The sequence below is a fragment of the Dipodomys ordii genome, unplaced genomic scaffold (genome assembly GCF_000151885.1).
Source record: "Dipodomys ordii isolate 6190 unplaced genomic scaffold, Dord_2.0 Scaffold27, whole genome shotgun sequence".
Classification (NCBI taxonomy): Eukaryota; Metazoa; Chordata; class Mammalia; order Rodentia; family Heteromyidae; genus Dipodomys; species Dipodomys ordii.
Genome location: NW_012267243.1, coordinates 18,560,694 through 18,579,375, shown reverse-complemented (window position 1 = coordinate 18,579,375; position 18,682 = coordinate 18,560,694). Strand labels below are relative to the sequence as shown.

At 36.2% G+C, this 18,682-nt stretch overlaps 1 protein-coding gene across 1 annotated transcript in view; it reads right to left on the bottom strand.

Annotated features, from left to right (window-relative positions):
* The window catches only part of Suco (SUN domain containing ossification factor), a 54,013-nt gene that overhangs the window by 3,530 nt on the left and 31,801 nt on the right, over positions 1-18,682 (bottom strand). The window contains exons 14-20 of the mRNA XM_013015721.1: positions 16,996-17,064; positions 16,203-16,293; positions 11,781-12,941; positions 10,482-10,569; positions 8,506-8,610; positions 7,089-7,243; positions 6,606-6,697 (exon numbers count right to left, since the gene is read on the bottom strand). Of these exons, the coding sequence (XP_012871175.1) occupies positions 6,606-6,697; positions 7,089-7,243; positions 8,506-8,610; positions 10,482-10,569; positions 11,781-12,941; positions 16,203-16,293; positions 16,996-17,064 (1,761 nt within the window). The remainder of the gene's footprint in view (positions 1-6,605; positions 6,698-7,088; positions 7,244-8,505; positions 8,611-10,481; positions 10,570-11,780; positions 12,942-16,202; positions 16,294-16,995; positions 17,065-18,682) is intronic.

Genomic DNA, 18,682 nt, shown 5'->3' with positions numbered 1-18,682 from the left:
TTAAGTATTTCTCTAAAAGACTAAATTCCACACAGTGTAATACAGGTGGTTAAAGTATGCAACAAGCCAGATCCAGGAACACACACAGAAAGAGATCTGGTAATTTTTTTCTAATTGTGTACTATGACTAAAATGACAAACTCTGAAATCTAAAAACTGTTTGAACATGCAGTACATTTATGACCAAGCAATAATAAATACTTCTAGCATGTAGAATAAATTAGATCTATATCTATAGTTATAGCTCCATCTAAAATTTCATTACTCAAATTTAATATTCCTAACCCATTCTCCTATAACAAGATAAACATACATATAAATGTAGGACTATAGGAGGAGGAGGAGGAAAGAATAGATTGTGACTGTATTGTAGAAGGTTCAGAAATCAGATCTTGAGGCTCACACAAGTAGCTGTACGAAGATATACCCTCTGCACCTCACAATAATGTGGAAACTCAAAGCACTCCATCTTCTTAGGTAAAGAATGAACTTGCATTTCAAATTACCAACAGCTAGTGCCTAACAAGATTCAAATGTAAAGTGTTACATGACTATACAACAAACACAAATTCCTTCTGAAAGAGGAACCTACAATCTGCCAAGATAAACCAGTAACTCTCAAATAACAGTAAGACATCCTGACAAAAATACAGGAGTACTCTGCTGTGTAGACACAAAGAATACCAACTATACATATAAGATTTTCATTCATTATTAATGTTAATAAGTATGTGTGATACTGTAAGAGTAAATATCCCTACAAAAATTATTTTTCAAAGTGAAAATACCAAAGATAGCCAACACAATACACTAAGTATCCATAGTATGACAATTATATGAACAGATTCAGTAAGAATCAATATTAGGATTATCAGAGACTATAATGACAATTATGCTTACGATGTTTAAATAAAATACAAGTGTATACAAATGTAGTAACTAAAATTCAAGGAGAACTCACACAGTATAGTTCCTGGGAAAGGTAAAATCAAAGTCAATAAAATGAACACCAAGAAATGGGTACTTGAAATTGGTACGGTTGGGTCAAGGGGAGAAGGTAAACGAAGAAGGGGCAGAATGCATTCAAAAATTCAATGTATATCCTACAAAATTAAGAAAAGTGAGAAAGGGGGTAAGTTGGAAGGAACAGATGACAACAGTTGAGGGGTGACATTAATCAAGATGCACTGTATTCATACATTGCTTTGTTGAATCAATTCCTTGGTATAACTACTTAAATTTTAAAAGGCTTGAGAACATCCACAAAAAAATTTTAAAAGACAGATTTTTTTAAATAACAAAATACAGAATAACTCTGCGAAGGCTCTCTGCCACTTAACCCAGCTCCCAGCCTCCAAGAGCGAATATAACAAACTAGATACGGCTCAGACTATGCGGCCTGAAAGACAGATTAAATAAACTAGTAATCCAAAATACAGCATAAAGAGGCAAAGATTTGGCAGGTTTATAAAACAAAGAGATGGGCTAATAAATTCTGTTAAATTTGAGGATTTAAACCAGAATAGGGCACTAGTAATAACTGAGGTCCTGATAAAAAGGTAACCACACCACAGATCAAAGACCCTAACAAACTTCAAAGGACAGTAACAGTTCATTTCAGAGATTTAAGTGAGAGCTCCCAGAAGGACTTTTTTCAGGTGAAAACAAGACAGAAAAGCACCTCTGTTGCTCACTGTCTGTCCTGGAATACAGGCTATCCAAAACACCATAACTTCTTCAGAGTAGACTACCGACCTTCTTCCTACCTCCACTTCACCATAGCACTCTATACTGGCAATCATACTGTTACGTCTGGATCTTAAATGTCCAGCCTAAGCTCAGTGCTGAAGGCTGGATCCATAACATTCTATACTGGCAATCATACTGTTAAGTCTGGATCTTAAATGTCCAGCCTAAGCTCAGTGCTGAGGGTGGATCCGAAGATGGCGGCACCGTTTGGAGGTGGGCAAGCACAGCAGGTGGGGCTCTCTGGGAGGAGGAGGAGGAGGTCACTGAAGGCGCACTCTTGAATGGGAAGCTGAATTTTGGCTCCTTTCTGTTTCTGCTCCCTGTCTGCCATGTGCTGAGCGATTTTCCTCTACTACGTTTCCCTCAGCAGCAGGGCCTGTCTCACCACGGACCCCCCAAAACGAAGCATTAAAACTGCTAAAGCCACCGAGTCTAACTAAATCTTTCTTCAGCATCAATGACAGGTGGATTAAAAATTGAAAACAAAAGAGAAGTAAACATTTAGAAAAAAATACAAGAGTATTATCCACAGGTATGGAGCAAAAAATTCTAAACAAGAGAAAACATTTCCATAATAAAAGAAAAATTCATCAAACTGACTATATAAAAGTTGAAGACGATTCTGTCTCACTTAGAGAGTAAAAAATGTGAAATAAGATACCTATAACATATTTAAATGACCAACACATATTAAGTCAAAAAACAAGAAAAAAAATAACCCTATAAAAGAACATCAATAATTTTAAAAGGTCAGGAAAATCAAATGAGGCCTAAGTAGTAGATATGGGATACGGCTCCACAGGAGAACACCTAACTGCCTCCGGATTTGGGTCTGACTTCAGCACAAACAATAAAGGTTTAAGTAAAAATACTCAACCTCTTCAGTAGTTAGGACAATACAGGACAAATTCTAACTGCAATGGAGTTAACAACTGCAAGTGTTAGCAAGAAGACAGAACAACGAAAACTCTCACAGTACCGATGGAAACATCAACTACAATATACAACAGGTCCACAAGTACACAACCTAGCACTGTTACAGCCCAGGTAACATTCCCAAGAAAAACCACACATCTATGCTCTAGTATACAAACAGCAGCCTTCATTCCAATAGCCTAAACCAGTGGTAGAATAAATACACTGTGATTTAATCAGTTACTGTAAGTGTTTGAAGACATAGTATTAAGAATGAATGCAATCATGTGAACAGATTACAAGTATAATGTGGCATAAACGAGACAAATAGAGTGCATATGGTTTAATTCCATTTACCAAAACCTCAAAGACAGGCAAAGACCAAGTTATATAGTTGAGGAATCTAAATATTGATGGTATAGCATTATTGAGAAAAATCAAGAAAATGATTATTTCAAAGAGTCAACATAAACAGTACCTCTGGGAGAGGAATAACACTGGTAAGTGAAATTTCCTGACAGTTGCTAATTTTTACTTAGTAATTGTTTGATATGCTAAATATCTGTATAAGAAAAAATATAGAGAAAATCTACCTGACTCTCAACTTGACGATGATTTCTTGGAAGTGTAGATAACAAAGGCAAAACTAGCAAATGGAGCTGCGTCAATATTAAAACCGTATATTTGGGTGCTAGAGCTCATATCTGTAATCCTAGCTACTCAGGAGGCTGATATATAATGTGTGTGTGAGAGAGAGAGAATGTGTGTGAATGTATGTATGTGTGTGTGTGTGTGTGTCTGTCTGTCCTGGGGCTTTATGCATGCTAGGCAAGCACTCTAGCACTAAGCCACATTCCCAAGCCAGGAGGCTGAGATCTGAGGATCTTGGTTCAAAGCCAGCCAGTCCATGAAACTCTCATCTCCAATTATTCACCAAAAAGCCAAAAGGGGAACTCTGATTCAGGTGGAAGAGTACCAGCCTTGAGTAAAAAAACTAAGGCACAACGCCCGAGCATTGAGTTCAAGCCCTAGTATCAGCACCAAAAAAGCAAAAACAAAAAATTTTCTATAGCCAAAGAACAAATGAAAAAGAAATAGAGCATTAGAGATGATAATACTTGTAAACCATGTATCTACTAACTTATAAATATCTGTAATACTTGTAAATCATGTAGCTACTAACATATAAATATCTGTAATAAAAAATAAGAGTGCTGGTGTCTCACACTTATAATCCTAGCTACACAGGAGGCTGGGATCTGAGAATTGCAGTTCAAAGCCAGCATAGGCAGCAAAGTCCATGAAACTCTAAATCACCAGAAAACTGGAAGTGGCACTGTGGCTCAAGTGGCAGAATGCTAGACCTGAGCTGAAGAGCTGAGGGACAGCATCCAGGCCCAGAGTTCAAGACCCATGACCGACCAAAAAATAAAATAAAAATAATAAAAAATTCATAAAGGACTTGAATACACATAAAAAAATAATGTATGAATGCCAACAATCATACTGAAAAGACCTACTTGACCATCACTAATCAAGAGAAATGTAAATCAAAGGCAAAATAAGGTATCACACATCCATTAGGAGGGTACCTACTATTTAAAAAGAAAAGGAGAAACAGAAAATGTAAGTACTCATGATGATGTGTTAGAACTAGTTATGTTGATGGTAGGACTGTAAAGTGGCATATGGAGGATTCTCAAAAACAGATAAAACCAAATAGGATCTCCCACTTCTGGGTTTATATCCTGAAAGCAGGGACCTCTTCAAAGCACTACTCACAACAGCTAAGAGGGAAAGTGATTTAAATGTCCATCCAAAGATGAGTGGTAAGGAAAATGCGGTGCATACATACAACCAAATATTTAAACAAAAGAAGTCCAATCATCACATGTGATAGCATAGCTATACCTGAAGGACAAGTTACACAAAGTAAGCCAGTCACAGACCAATTCTCTACACACATGGTGTATCTAACGTAGTCAAATTCACAGAAACAGAAACTACAAGTTACAAGAGGTTAAATGACACAAAAAGTTCTTATTTAACAGACATACGGTTTCAGGTTTGCAAGATGAACATATTACAGAGATTCATTCTTGCAGAGACCATATTTATTTAAACCGACAACTTACTTAGCATTACTGAAGTGCACACTAAAAAGCAATTAAGATAGTAACAACTTTTTAGACTACAATTAACTGGCCTGGGTCCTTCTCACAGAGGCTAGATGTAAAAATTAGTACAAAACAGGTAAAATCAACTAGACTGTGATAAATTCTACAAGGTGTTTAAACATATGAAGAAATGAATGGCTGAATCATAATTAAAATCAAATCTCTCACTATAAAGATAAGCTATGATGACACCATTGTTTAAAACAGAAGTAAATTCTATTATTAGGAGCAAAGGCCTTAAAGAGTTATAAGAGAAATAATAGCCATAATTTCACCAACTAGAAATGAAAAAAGGGAAAAAACCGTAATATCAACGTATTTCTAAACTTCAAGAATGTAGCTCAAATTAGCAATTCATATACTTCCAGCACAATAGCTATAAGACCTGAAATAGTAAATGTTCACTAGGATGTGGAACAAATAAGACAGCTAAGGGGAGGGCCAATTCATCTAGTGTTCTGGAAAACTACAAGGCTGAACACACCCACACCCTATGACCCAAGCACTGCTTGATTTCTGGGAGAACATTCAACAGAAATGCGTAAGTATGTGGTTCTCAAAGTCATGTGACCACAATGAAAATAGTCCAAATGTAATCATGAATAAAATGCGGTATATTTGTATAATGAAATACTGTAAGAAATCAGAACAAACAACTATATTCAAAAGGGCACAGAAATCTTACAGTAGTTACAAATCAAAATATTGACTTACTAGGAGGGGATGGGCAATAATTAAAAGACTAGAAGTTTTCAAAGTTGGATAATGTTCTATTTAATCTGGATGTATGTAGAGGCCCATTGAGTTTTAAAGATTTATTTACCTTTACATTTATAATTATACTTTCTTATATATAAAGTACCTCAATGGAAAATTTCACTTATAAAGATGCAACAACCACAAGGAAAACAGAGGAACAAAACAGCAGAAAGGGGGAGAGATTTACTACCTAAGTAAATAAACGTATATGTAATAAAATACATCTGAAAGCTTTGATTAAAATAACTGAGTGAAGCTCAGGAAAGATTATCTGAATGACTTAATCAACTGACACATGCTGCTTAGTTATACTGTTCTAAAATGGAGCACAGCCAGTGATTATTAAGACAGCAATCCTAACTGAAACAGGATTAATTGATTATTCTAATATTACTATTAAGATAAATTTCTAAGTTTCTTAATAAGCATTAATTACAAAAGCACTGAAATTTCAAAGGCGTTGAAATAGGAAAATAGCAACCCAGTATATATCTATCCACTTAAATGTAAGTATATTTATTGACTGCTAGACAATGGAACCCAATTATAGACTCTGGGTTATAAAAGAGATAAGATTTTTGTCTAGAAAGTGCCTCACAGTCCTAAACTAGAGACAAAAAAGGTCCTACCTGTACAGGAAGAGGAGGCAGAAAAGCACAGGATGCTATGGGAGCACATTCAGGTTTTCCATATCTGCTGAACTTTTTCAACCATCCCTTTCTAAAAAGAAATACTTCTAAACAGGAGCATGTGCAAACAAAACTACCCATTGCTATTTAAATAAACTAGGTCCCCCTCCCCAACCTTTGGGTTTTTAAAGGAACAAGAGATTTAAAATGTGGAAATGATAAAGTGGCTTTGACATAGCATAAACACAAAGGTTACTTGCATTCATTTTTTTGTTGCAGAAGGTCACATACACAACACTGCCATTAAACGTATGCCAGAAGTAAGCTAGTTTCATGTATATATGGGTATACAGGTTATATTTACATAAAAATCTACCTTCTTTGCCAGTTAACTGTAGAGACTTGGATCTGATGAGTGGAAATGATGTTCTTCTTTTCAAATTCATATCATCATAGGAAGAAAAACACCTAATACATCAAGAAAAATCATTACTGGGCACAATAATTTTACTGCAAATAATTTAGTACGTGGTACTCAATTTTTTTAGTACTATTGTTATTATAGGTATAGATATTATAGTAAAATGGCAATTCTCCTCCTTTGAATATACACATTTGAATAGGTTTCTCTATCAAAACATTTCAAGAATTTTTATCAGTGTTCCTATTCTAAGTTCACACAGCCATCCAGGTACAGAACAATCTCACTAGTCTAATGACGAATTTTGGTTTCAAAATTATGGGAAAATATGGCTAGGAAAAGTAGTTACTTCAGTGACCCTTTGCTCCAAAATTCACAAAAAATGTAAAAAGCACAGTGAAAGAAAGGAGAAATTGTGAAACAAAATGCAAATATTACCTTTTAGGACTTGGATATTGATTACTTTTAGGAAGTTTTGAAATGTAATCGCCATCAAATTGAGAAGTGCTTCTGCAACGCTGCATACAAAGCATCAGTCCCAAGACAACACAGAGAACCAAAGATATGACAAGATAGCTCTGTCGATCTGAAACCTGAGATCAGAAGATAGTTCAGTTAATCAGTTTAGAGTAGTCATAGTAATGAATCATGTTAGGAAACATAGTGGGACCTAAAATTCAAAGAACAAATTGTTTTTATTGTCCTTCAATAGGCAATTGTCTACAGTGAAACAGGCAGACTATTCTCAACATGTTAAGCATTAATAAGGTGATCCACATCATTTCTTTAATGTTTCAATAACTTTCAATGCTCAGAATAAAATTCTAACTCTAAATTGTGTACATGGGTCCAGGACTACTGGCCTTTGCCAGTCTTGAACCCATTTCACTTTGCTACAGCTATACCAGCTTCCTTTCTGCCCTCAAACTTAACACACAGTTTCTAATCTTTTTTTTCTTTGGAGGGGGGGTCTGGTCATGGGGCCTGAACTCTGGGCCTGGGCGCTGTCCCTCAGCTCTTCAGCTCAAGGCTAGCGCTCTACCACTTGAGCCACAGTGCCACTTCCGGCTTTTTTCTTTTTGCTTATGTGGTGTTGAGGAATCGAACCCAGGGCCTCATGCATGCAAGGCAAGCGCTCTACCACTGAGCCACCTTCCCAGCCCCACTGTTTCTAATCTTGAGCCTAATTCTGCTAGTTACATGTTTGTTCTCCTACAGGAATTGTGCACCTATACTAGGTACCCTTGAGTACTCAGTTCCACAGTCACTTCCTCCCATAGTTCTTCCAAGATCACTAGATACAACGGCATCTCTTCCTACTTCTACTGACCTACACACCTACATTTCATTCTCTTCACAGCACAAACTATGAGAGCAATTATCATCTCTTTATGTACTCCTTACACATTGTCTATGTGGATTCCACCCTTCCTCTAGAACATAACCCTGTGATCATGGCCTGGGACTGCTGAGTATAATATGCACCAATGGATGACAGCTCACGCCCCACAGTGTGTAACACTCGCTGCTGAGTATACACTTCGAAATCTCTGAAAATTGTGCCTTGCAGATAAGCAATTTTATAAGCCTTCTAAGTAAAAAAATAAACTATGCGAAACATTTTCTAAAAGGACTGTCAGAAGAGCCATATGTAAGTATTACTGGAAAGCATTAATTATGAAAGTCAGGTTTACATAAGATTTTATTTGCAAAACTTTAAAGCGTTACATTTTGCTGTTTTTGAAAAAGTGCTCTATAAATGACTTTGTATGATTAGTCCATATTTACAGGCCTGTGTTTACGACTGCTTTCATAGGTGCACTGTGTCTTACAATAGAGCAGCAGTAACAATTACCTCTCGTTTTAATTCTGCTACAGTTGTTGATAAGTTTGAAACAAGCTGTGTCACGTTGGTCAATTGTGCCTGTAGTAACTGGATAGCTTCAGTTTGCCTCTGGTCCTGTTGTGAGAAAAGATGAAGTATTGTTACTTACCTTTGTGCTCCGTCTATACATTTTAAATTTAAGTAAAGTAAGTAATCTGAAAAAACACCAAGTCCTTACAAAATAGATATTTTTAATTTTCACCAGAAAAATTAAAAACACAAAATAAAGAAATTTGGATTTGTGGCCAATTTTTTCCCTCAAAAACATTTTTAATCATGCATTTCTTTAATATATAATATTATGCAAAAGCCTGTAGATTAGTTCCATATGTGTGAACTAGTATATAACTAGAAATACACAAAAATTGCCTGTCTATTGAATGTGTTCCTATAGCAAAGCGTAGACCTGTTGAAAGATTTTTAAAGAATGTTTCTGGATACAAAGTGGAAGCAATACCAAGATTTAAAATTTTCTCTTTCACAGTAAAAATTAACAACAGATCTTAGGGCGTAGCACAAATACCTAAAGTCATCTAACTAATGCTGAACTGTTACTAATGAAAGAAGTTCAACAAAATTAAATCTACTTGTTATGGATTTAATAGATTATGTTGTTTGCAATTTGTATAATGAACAAACACATGTTTATTTAGAATACAAATATCATGCATATTTTAAGCAATTACATACCAGACTTAGTTATGAAACAATATTAGGTAGAAAACCAACATGTTAATTTTAAAATCCATATAGAAATGCATAACAAAACAAAAACACTCCTGGAACAGCAAAGTTAACAGTACTTGACCTCAGTTCCCCTTAGTACAGCCGTCAACACTGGGTGTAAGAATGCAGACAGATGAACTCATCAAAAGAATAAATAAGGGCTGGGAAGGTGGCTCAGTGGTAGAGCCCTTGCCTTGCATGCATGAAAAAGCCAGAAGTGGCGCTGTGGCTCAAGTGGTAGAGCGCTAGCCTTGAGCTGAAGAGCTGAGGGACAGCGCCCAGGCCCAGAGTTCAGGCCCCAGGACCGGACCCCACCCCACCCCCAAAAAAAGAATAAATAAGAAGCCTGAAACAGACTCATATATGTACAATGAACTTTTTTTTTAATGCAGTGGAAATTCAGTGAGAGGTTTCTTTTCAAGAAATGACACTAGAACAAATGACCTTCACGTGACCTCCCCTTCACAGCCCCAGGACATAGACATATACATTCATAAACTGCTCTGTTAAATGGCAACTATGTAGAGATAATTAGAAAAAAAACCCTTAAACACAGAAATACCATATGGTCCAACAATTGTAACTACTGGGTATTTACAGACAGCCAAAGGTCATGAAACCATTATACCAAAAAGATACTACTAATCCCATGTTTATTGTAGCCCTATTCACAACCATTAAAATAAGCAATGGCCATTCAATGATGAATGGATAAAGAAAATGTGGTATATTTAAAGAAAATGTGGTATATTTCCACAAGGGAATCCTATTTAGTCATAAAAAAGAAAGAAATCTTGTAGCAACATGGATGGAACTGGAGGTCATAGTGTCAAGTTAAATAAACCAGACACAGAAAAAAGACATAAATCATGTGTTCTCACTCACTATGGAAATGAGCAAGTCAGTCCTGTAGAAAAATGGGACTGTGATTACTAGTAGAGGCGGAGAAGTACAAAGGGAGATCAAAAGAAGTTTAATGAGGAACACCAAAAAACATAGTAGAGGAATCACTTGGGGTCCTTTTTTAGCATAGTGGCAAACTGTTACAGTGTATATTCAAAATTACAAGAATGCTAAATTCATAGTCTATAACATGATTAAGGGTTGAAGAAAGATTATTACTGATTTAATTACTACATATATTGAATAAGATACCCCATAAAGATGTACAATACTATGTTTCAACAGGAAAAGAATAAATATAGGATAAAGAAACCAACCTGCTCCTCTGCTAATCGTGAGGTATTTTGAAGTTTTACTATTGTTTTATTGAAAGCTTTTTGCATTTCTTCCATTTGTTTTCGGTACCTACAGAGTAAGAATTAAATTAACTTTAATTATACATTCATTTAGTTCCGGAAATATCTTCTGATATTGCTATATAAAAGTCAATCTTTCTTAAAATGACTCTATCCAGGCCCGTGCAAATAAAAGAACATATAGAGTTGGTCGTTGACGTACTAGCAACCTGAACACTCACTGAAATAATTTCTGTGGTTCCCAAGGGGTACATATCAGACTAAGGAATGGCAAGATAAGGTATGAAGTAGCTAGATGGGCAAGCACACATGTATATAATTCACTGAAAAAGTATAGATATAAACTTGGAAATCCCCCGTGGAACATAATGACTCTCTTACTGACTTTCATGCATCAGTAGCATTTTAGTTTAAGAGAATAAGAAATGGTGGTGTTTTAAAAACTCTGGATGTTTAGTGCCTTAGTGTGTGCAAATGGTTTCAAAAACCCTGACAGAAACTGGATACTTACAGGAACTAAAAAACAAAACAAAACAATAACAACAAAAAGCCAGCAGCACATAGGTACCCAAGTTTCAAAGCAGGAAGACTGTCTGGAGTCCTAAAATTACTGTGTGCACTAAGCACTGCCTCTAGTACTTAGAATCACAGGACATCAATTACCATTAGAACTGAGAGTCTATGAGCTATATTAACAGAATACAATGTTACTTAAATCATTTTGTTTAGTCTACTCTTGGTGGCCTTATCATGGCTCTTAAATGATTCCTGGGTTTAAATTCTACTACAAGTCTTAAGGTATCTATACTTTTCCCCATATATCCTGTGGAATCAAAGAGTGTAAATGGCTAAAAACCAACTGAAAGAAAATGGAAAGCCAGATAGAATGGTACAATCTATGCTCCCAGTTACATAAGTGGCTCAAGTGGAATGATCGTTGAGCCCAGACAGTCAAGACAAGTCTGAGCAATAAGGAAAAAAAATATTGAAAAAACAGAAAATTCATAGTTCAAGCTTGTTATCATACTAACAATACAGGTACTGTGCGCCTTTGAGTACTAAGTACTTCTAAAACTTTTGTGAAAAATAAATTCATTAAGCAAATAAACAGCAATCAAGTAGCTTTCTTTCTCTAGCTTGAAAACTGCTTACTACTATTATGAGATAATTAACTCCTCTTTTTCTGTAGTCACAGATCTCCTAGTCCGTTGCTAAATTTAACAGGTGAAACAGGTTATACTAAGTCATAATAAAGCTTACCTTTGGCTAAGTTCCTCCAGATACCGACCACTAAGAGACATATTAACTTCTAAGGCTTTAATACGATTATTAAGTCTCATAAACACAGACTCCTTTTGGTTTGATCCATGAATAAGATTTCCATTAGCATATCCCAGATCTGTAGAATTTTGCAACTCAGCATAAAAATCTGTGGCTGTCCTCTGTAGCCCTCTCAAAAGAGCATCTTCTGGAGACTGCTCTTCCTCTTTTGCTTCAGGTAATGAAGAATCCACAGCAGAATTCAATATTTGCTTTGGGGTGTCGGCTACGTTTGTTCTTACCTCCCGATCTTCACTCTGTGGTAGAGTGGCTGTGTTTGTCGGTGGCACTATTGTTTCTGAAGGTTTTGCGATCATTTGTGTGGAGGTCATGTCTTCTTTTATAATATTATCTATTACCTCATTAACCTTATTTGTTTCAGCCGTAACAGACAGCTTCTCTATTGTACTAAGACTCTCAGTCTTTTTTTCTGTCTCATCATCAACCACAATAGAATTCTCTTGGGGAATTACTTGAGACGGTGCAAGCCCCACTTCGTGTTTAACAGACTCAGATCCTTCTATTTTAGACAATGGATTCATTTCAGGAGTAACAGCTAAGAGAAGAGACTGAGAAAGAGTTTGAGGATGACTTGGTTCAAGTTCAATTGCATCCACAGTGTGATTCATCAGATCACCCTGATGCATACTATTTAAGTCACCACCACCAACAGGTTCAGCTTCCCTTTCCAAATCCTTACTGTCCAAGTCTGCACTTGGAGGCTGCACTACTGAAAGGTCTACAGATTCTGCAGGATGTAGTAATGGTGGTTGAACTGACAGAAAAGCATCTTTGCCTTTATTAACAGCAGTTCTGCTCCGTTGTCGATGAAGGGTAATTCTAACTGAACACCACTTATAAATGTATTCTGAAAAACTAGAAATGCAACAAATTGTGGTGAGTTCACTGCAAAGTATTTGTGACTCAGACTCAAACCAGGGTGAAGATTCATCCTCCTGTTCACCAGTCCCCAGGAGAGTCACTGTGGATGTACTTGTCTCCTCTTCTTCCTCTTGTACCAGTTGTACAATGGGACTCTCTTTTGGAGTATCTGGTATTGACGGCTCTGTGTCATGTACATGTGGTTCAGTGATTACGATCCTAGAAATACATATCATAATTATAGATAACTTTAATTAGAAGTTTAAAGTTAAAATGTCTAAGGAAATAAGTATAGGCTTTAAGGACTAGGATTACAGAAGAAATTCAAATATGTTAGATGCATTTCTCCCTGTAAAACATTTTCCTTATAAAAGAAAAATCACTTAAAATTGGTAACACTCAATCTAATCGACACAATCTACCATGTTTACCATATCAAATTTGCTTTCTTTAATCTGTTTAAGCACTATTTGTATTTCCACTCCCTGACTGTAAGTGTACCTCTCTTCCCAAACACATTCACCAAATTTTTATAAGCTTCACAGCTATAACAGATTCTAGGTACTAGACTAAAATCCAGGATTCTTAATGCTTATGAATGTATTTTGTACTTGAATTGCTGTCCTGAAAAGGCAGCTATATTTCTCAAACATAATGTTTCTGTAGACAATGTGAGGAATTCCAACACAAACAAACACATGAGATTGTCAGCTTTAAGAAGAAGTACATCCTTCTCAATGATCTCAGATAATTTTTAAAAGCCATATAACTATGTTAATCAAAATCCTGGCGTATCATACACTAACAGTACCAGTGTAACCATATCCCATCATTAGCTCCAGAGTGTACTTTAGAACATGGGGTAGACAGAGGCAGAGGCAATGGGAACAGGATTATAAATTATAACACGTATTTCCTTTCAAGATATGTATTTTCTGAGTGAAGCCTTATAGTAGACAAATAAGGTAATATGAATATCAAAACTAATTATCTGCCGGGCCCTGGTGGCTCACGCCTGTAATGCTAGCTACCGAGGAGGCCAAGATCTGAGGATGGCAGCTCAAAGCCAGCCCAGCAGCAAAGTCCATAATTCTCTTATCTCCTCCAATAAAACACCAGAAAACCGGAAGTGGCGCTGTGGCTCACGTGGTAGAGTGCTCGCCTTGAGCTGAAGAGCTGAGGGACAGCGCCCAGGCCCAGAGTTCAAGACCCACAACCAACCAAAAAAACAAAAACAAAACAAAAAAACTGTCTTCATAAACAAATTGGCCTGCTTTTAAAAATTAAAGAGAAAATGTCTCCAAATAAAAATTAATGTTACAATGGCAAAAGGAGGAAAAAGAATAAGTAATGGGCTGGGAAGGTGGCTCAGTGGTAGAACGCTTGCCTTGCATACATGAGGCCCTGGGTTCAATTCCTCAGCACCACATAAGCAAAAAGAAAAAAGCCGGAAGTGGTGCTGTGATTTAAGTGGTAGAGCGCTAGCCTTGAGCTGAAGAGCTGAGGGACAGTGCCCAGGCCGAGTTCAGGCCCCACAACTGTAGTACCCGCCCCCCCCCCAAAAGAGTAAGTAGTATCACAGCAAAATAAGAAGATAAAATTAAATCATAATTAGGGAATACTTTTCTAGATAGAAAAGTATTTGTAGCCAAACAGATATTAATGTAATGACTATTGACATTTCAGATATGGTCCAGTGGCAAACTGCCTATCATCAACAAAATAAACGGTGATGGTAAAAAAAGGAACTATGTGTGAAGGGGAAGGAAAAAATTAAACTAGCCCTGGGGTAAATATTAACTTATATGCCACTGTCTACATTTTAATCAGCGTGCACACATACACACACACACACACACCCCAAACTTACTTAAATCTAAGATAGTAAATCAAATCAGCTTTTCCTATTAACTTTTAACAATAAATCTGCTGGGAATGCTTTCATTTTTTTATTTATGTTCATCAAAGGATTATACCATCATCAGGAAAAATATTTGAAACAAACACAAAGTAAAGTAAGTGAAAAATATGAAAGATAGCTGGTTAAAAATTATATAACATGGAGAAAAGTTGCTTGCTCTATTAGGTTGCTAAGATTCTATCTTTCAACAAATACTTGTATTATGTGTGGATATGTGTGTGCATATATATAATTAATTATTCTTACTTGGTTTTGAAAAATAAGATATTCTATTATCTGAAGAAGCCGGCTACAAAATCAGGAATAGCAATTATATAATCCCACAGAAACAGAAACACTCTATGCCCAATAGATTTCTTAGATCCTTCCAAGAATCAGTGACATGTATGCTGTATTTTCTTTTTAATCACCTAATAAACCTCTTCCATCACATTTTCAGGGTTAACAGAGAACACAAATATTTTACTATGCTTTTCAAAGCACAAAAATCTCATGATCCTTAGGAATTACAGTTCAAAGCACATGCACTACAGTTCTCATCTTCTTAAGCAGTTCCTAAAACTAATTACCTACAACAGTCCAATCTACAATTCTCAAATCATTATGAGCTCATTAGATAAACTAAAAATGTAATAAAAAAATCATCGCTGGGGCTGGGAAGGTGGCTCAGTGGTAGAGCACTTGCCTTGCATGCCTAAGGCCCTGGGTTTGATTCACCAGTACCATATAAGCAAAAAGAAAAAAGCTGGAGGTGGTGCTGTGGCTCAAGTGGTAGAGCGCTAGCCTTGAGCTGAGGGACATTGCCCAGGCCCAGAGTTCAGGCCCCACAACCGGATCCAAAAAAAAAAAAAATCATCTCTGGAAGAAAACAACAAATAACCAGGGTACTTTATCAGTTACATAGGCGTACGTGCGTGCGTGCGTGCGTGCGTGCGTACGTGTGTGTGTGTGTAAGAAAACAACAAATAACCAGGGCACTCTATCAGTTACATAGGTGCGCGCGCGCGTTTGTGTGTGTGTGTGTATGTCTCTGTCTGACCAAATGCCACCCCACAAAAGATCTGCACAAGTCAATGAAGAAAGTAAACACCTATGATAAGCTGACTGTGTAACAAAAACATAATGTAAGCACCACTGTTATAAGTATTTCAGTATATTCACTGTGGCTTTCTAGAGATGTCACATATAGGTAATCTATATTTATAAACGAACTTAAAAAAAAGCAAAAAGGCCTTCAAAATTCGTCCTCAAGTCTATATTGGCATAATTACTTCCAGGAAAAAAATAATTTAAATAAGGAAAAAAACTCAGTATTGTAAATGATGAAAGTAATATATAATATCAAAACCACCAATGTTTTATTTGGAATGAAGTGTGCTCCTAACACACCTGACACACATACTCACTCATGAGAAGCAACCCAGAGGTGTGTTAAGTGACTTCAGAATGTCAAGCTCCCTGTCAATCATCTCTTCACATATAAAACAGAGGTTCCTTGTTCTTGTTATAGGACAGCTACTCTCCACTGAAAAAGAACTCTAGTATCACATGTCACTTACTCAGGCGATGGAGCAGGAGCTGAAACAGGAGCTGACTCAGGCATTTTAGATGCAGCTGTGGCAGTGGCATTCTCAGATATACTTTTATTTCCTAGTTTAAGAAAGATGCCATATTGAATTCAATTTTTAAAAATTGTACCATGAAAATACTTTACTATCATAAAGAACTTTAGCTCCTGGGGAGAAGAAAAATCAAATCGGTATGCTACTAGAAAGAAGTGATCTTTTAGAAGAAATGATCTCACAGATTGCAACTGTAAGTAATGCCTATTTCTTAATTTCTGAGATAATTAAAATATATAAGGATGGCTACACATTTTATGTAATCTTACATGCCTACTAGACCTGGAAGAGTAAAGAATATCAGGAAATAAGAAGAGTCATTTTTATTAAGTTTGCATTTGGAACTTTTTTTAAAAACAATAATTGTTTTCCTGCTAGTATCATTTTGCTATTCTGTAAGGAAAAAATAGGGCTTTCTACATAGAGTAGCTATTTGGTACATAAAAAGAAAGCAATCTGAAGTGCTATTAGGGTATCAAAATCTCAATAAGAGATCAATCAAAAGAATCAATCCATGAACTTTACGCACACTCTGTGCCCTTTCATACAAAAGAGCTTGTAAGATTCAAATCAACAGGGACTAATATAAAATCGTCAAGTTTTTCTGAATCTTTTCTCAATTTGTAAGTGAAAACTCAATTTTTTTGGTTTACTTCTTCCTTGCTTTTTTTAACTAGAAGGAATCATGGAGTACTAGCTATTTTAAAAGAGCCATAAAATAATTAAGTACCTTCTGTTAAGTCTTCAGTTTTTGCTCCCAGTATATTAGCAGCAATATTCACCATATTTAGAATGGCATCTAAAACAAAATTCAATCAGAAAAAAATACCAATACACCTAAATATTCTCTTGTAATTATTATCAGTCAAAAAACCACTTACTGGGTTTTTTAAGTAATTACCTTTATTTACCTTATTATTTAAGTCCAATATAGGACACAAATTAATTTTAGCCAAAGGGTAAAGCATACATTTGAACTTATGTTCAGAAGGAAGTTAAATTTTTAATATAAATGTATTTTGTTGTACACATTTTACCAAACACTGCCCTTTCAATGTACTATTACAGAGAGGAAATATGACCAAAATTCATATCCTAAAACTTGTTTTTCTTCAGAAAGGTTCTACAGTTTAACTAAAACCAAAAATTGTTTAAAAAGCTAAAGTTGGTTTTTTTTGTGATTGACAGGTAAATACAAAATGGGAGATTATCCAAAGAAAATGAGAATAATTTTTATTATTTTTAACTACTAATACATAATAATCATTGGCAAGTCAAATTCCAAAGCAATACTGCATAGAATCAAATTCTTGAATGACTTTTACAAACTCGTGGGCCAAGAAAACAAATGTTTTATGGATGATAAAGTCTATCATTTCTTGTGTATTTTGGGTGGTGATAGAGATGGGACTGGGAAGATTAATTGTAAGTCATAGTCATACAATAGTGCTGTAGTAGAACAATATGCTTATTTGGTAATTCTGCCCTCTCTTTTTCCAGAAAGAGTATCTGGATAATGGGTAAAAGTGGCAAAAACCTCCATATCCAGATGAAGACATGTAGTTGTACGTGAAGACCAAAAAAGTGGCACTCCATATAAAACTGGTGACTGGTTGGTAATATGATGTAATTTCAGAGAAAATTAGCTTCTAAACCAATTAATCTTTGAAATTCCACTCTAATGTTCTTCAGAATTATGTGTTTCTTCTAGTCTCTCTTCTTGAAAGAGACTCACAGAGTTTTCATCATACTTTCACAATGAAAACCAGAGGTATGGAAAGGAGAAAAAGATTGAAGGGAAGAAAATCTAACCGAAGATAAAAGTTGGAAGCAAACTAAACACTGTCAGGTGACCCTGACCTGTCAATATGTGCTGTAAGGAAGGAGAAAGTAGCAGGAAATGTATTCTTTTAAAGGCGATGACTAGTAGATAGTTACATTAACTTTGATCTCTCACAATTGTGCCCGATGATCGGAAACACGATAACAGAGTGATACACTGCCATTAGAATAATAAAGGTCTGGTATTTGCCTCGTTAAAAACTTTTTTTGGCACTACTGGGGATTGGACTCAGAGCCTTCAGTTCAGCGGGCGGGGCTAATCTCGAGCTCTGACTGGGGAGTGGACGCAGGGCTAGAGCTATCACTTGAGCAGCACCTCCAATCCATAGCTGCCACTTTTAACTATCGTGCCCTTAAACATGGTATGCTGAATGGAGAAGTAGCTCCGGTTCCTACTTAGGCAAATAAGACATTTTAGCATGAAATAAAAGAAATGGGGCTGGGAAGGTGGCTCAGTGGTAGAGCGCTTGCCTTGCACGCATGAGGCCCTGGGTTCGATTCCTCAGCACCACATAAGCAAAAAGAAAAAAGCCAGAAGTGGCGCTGTGGCTCAAGTGGTAGAGCACTAGCCTTGA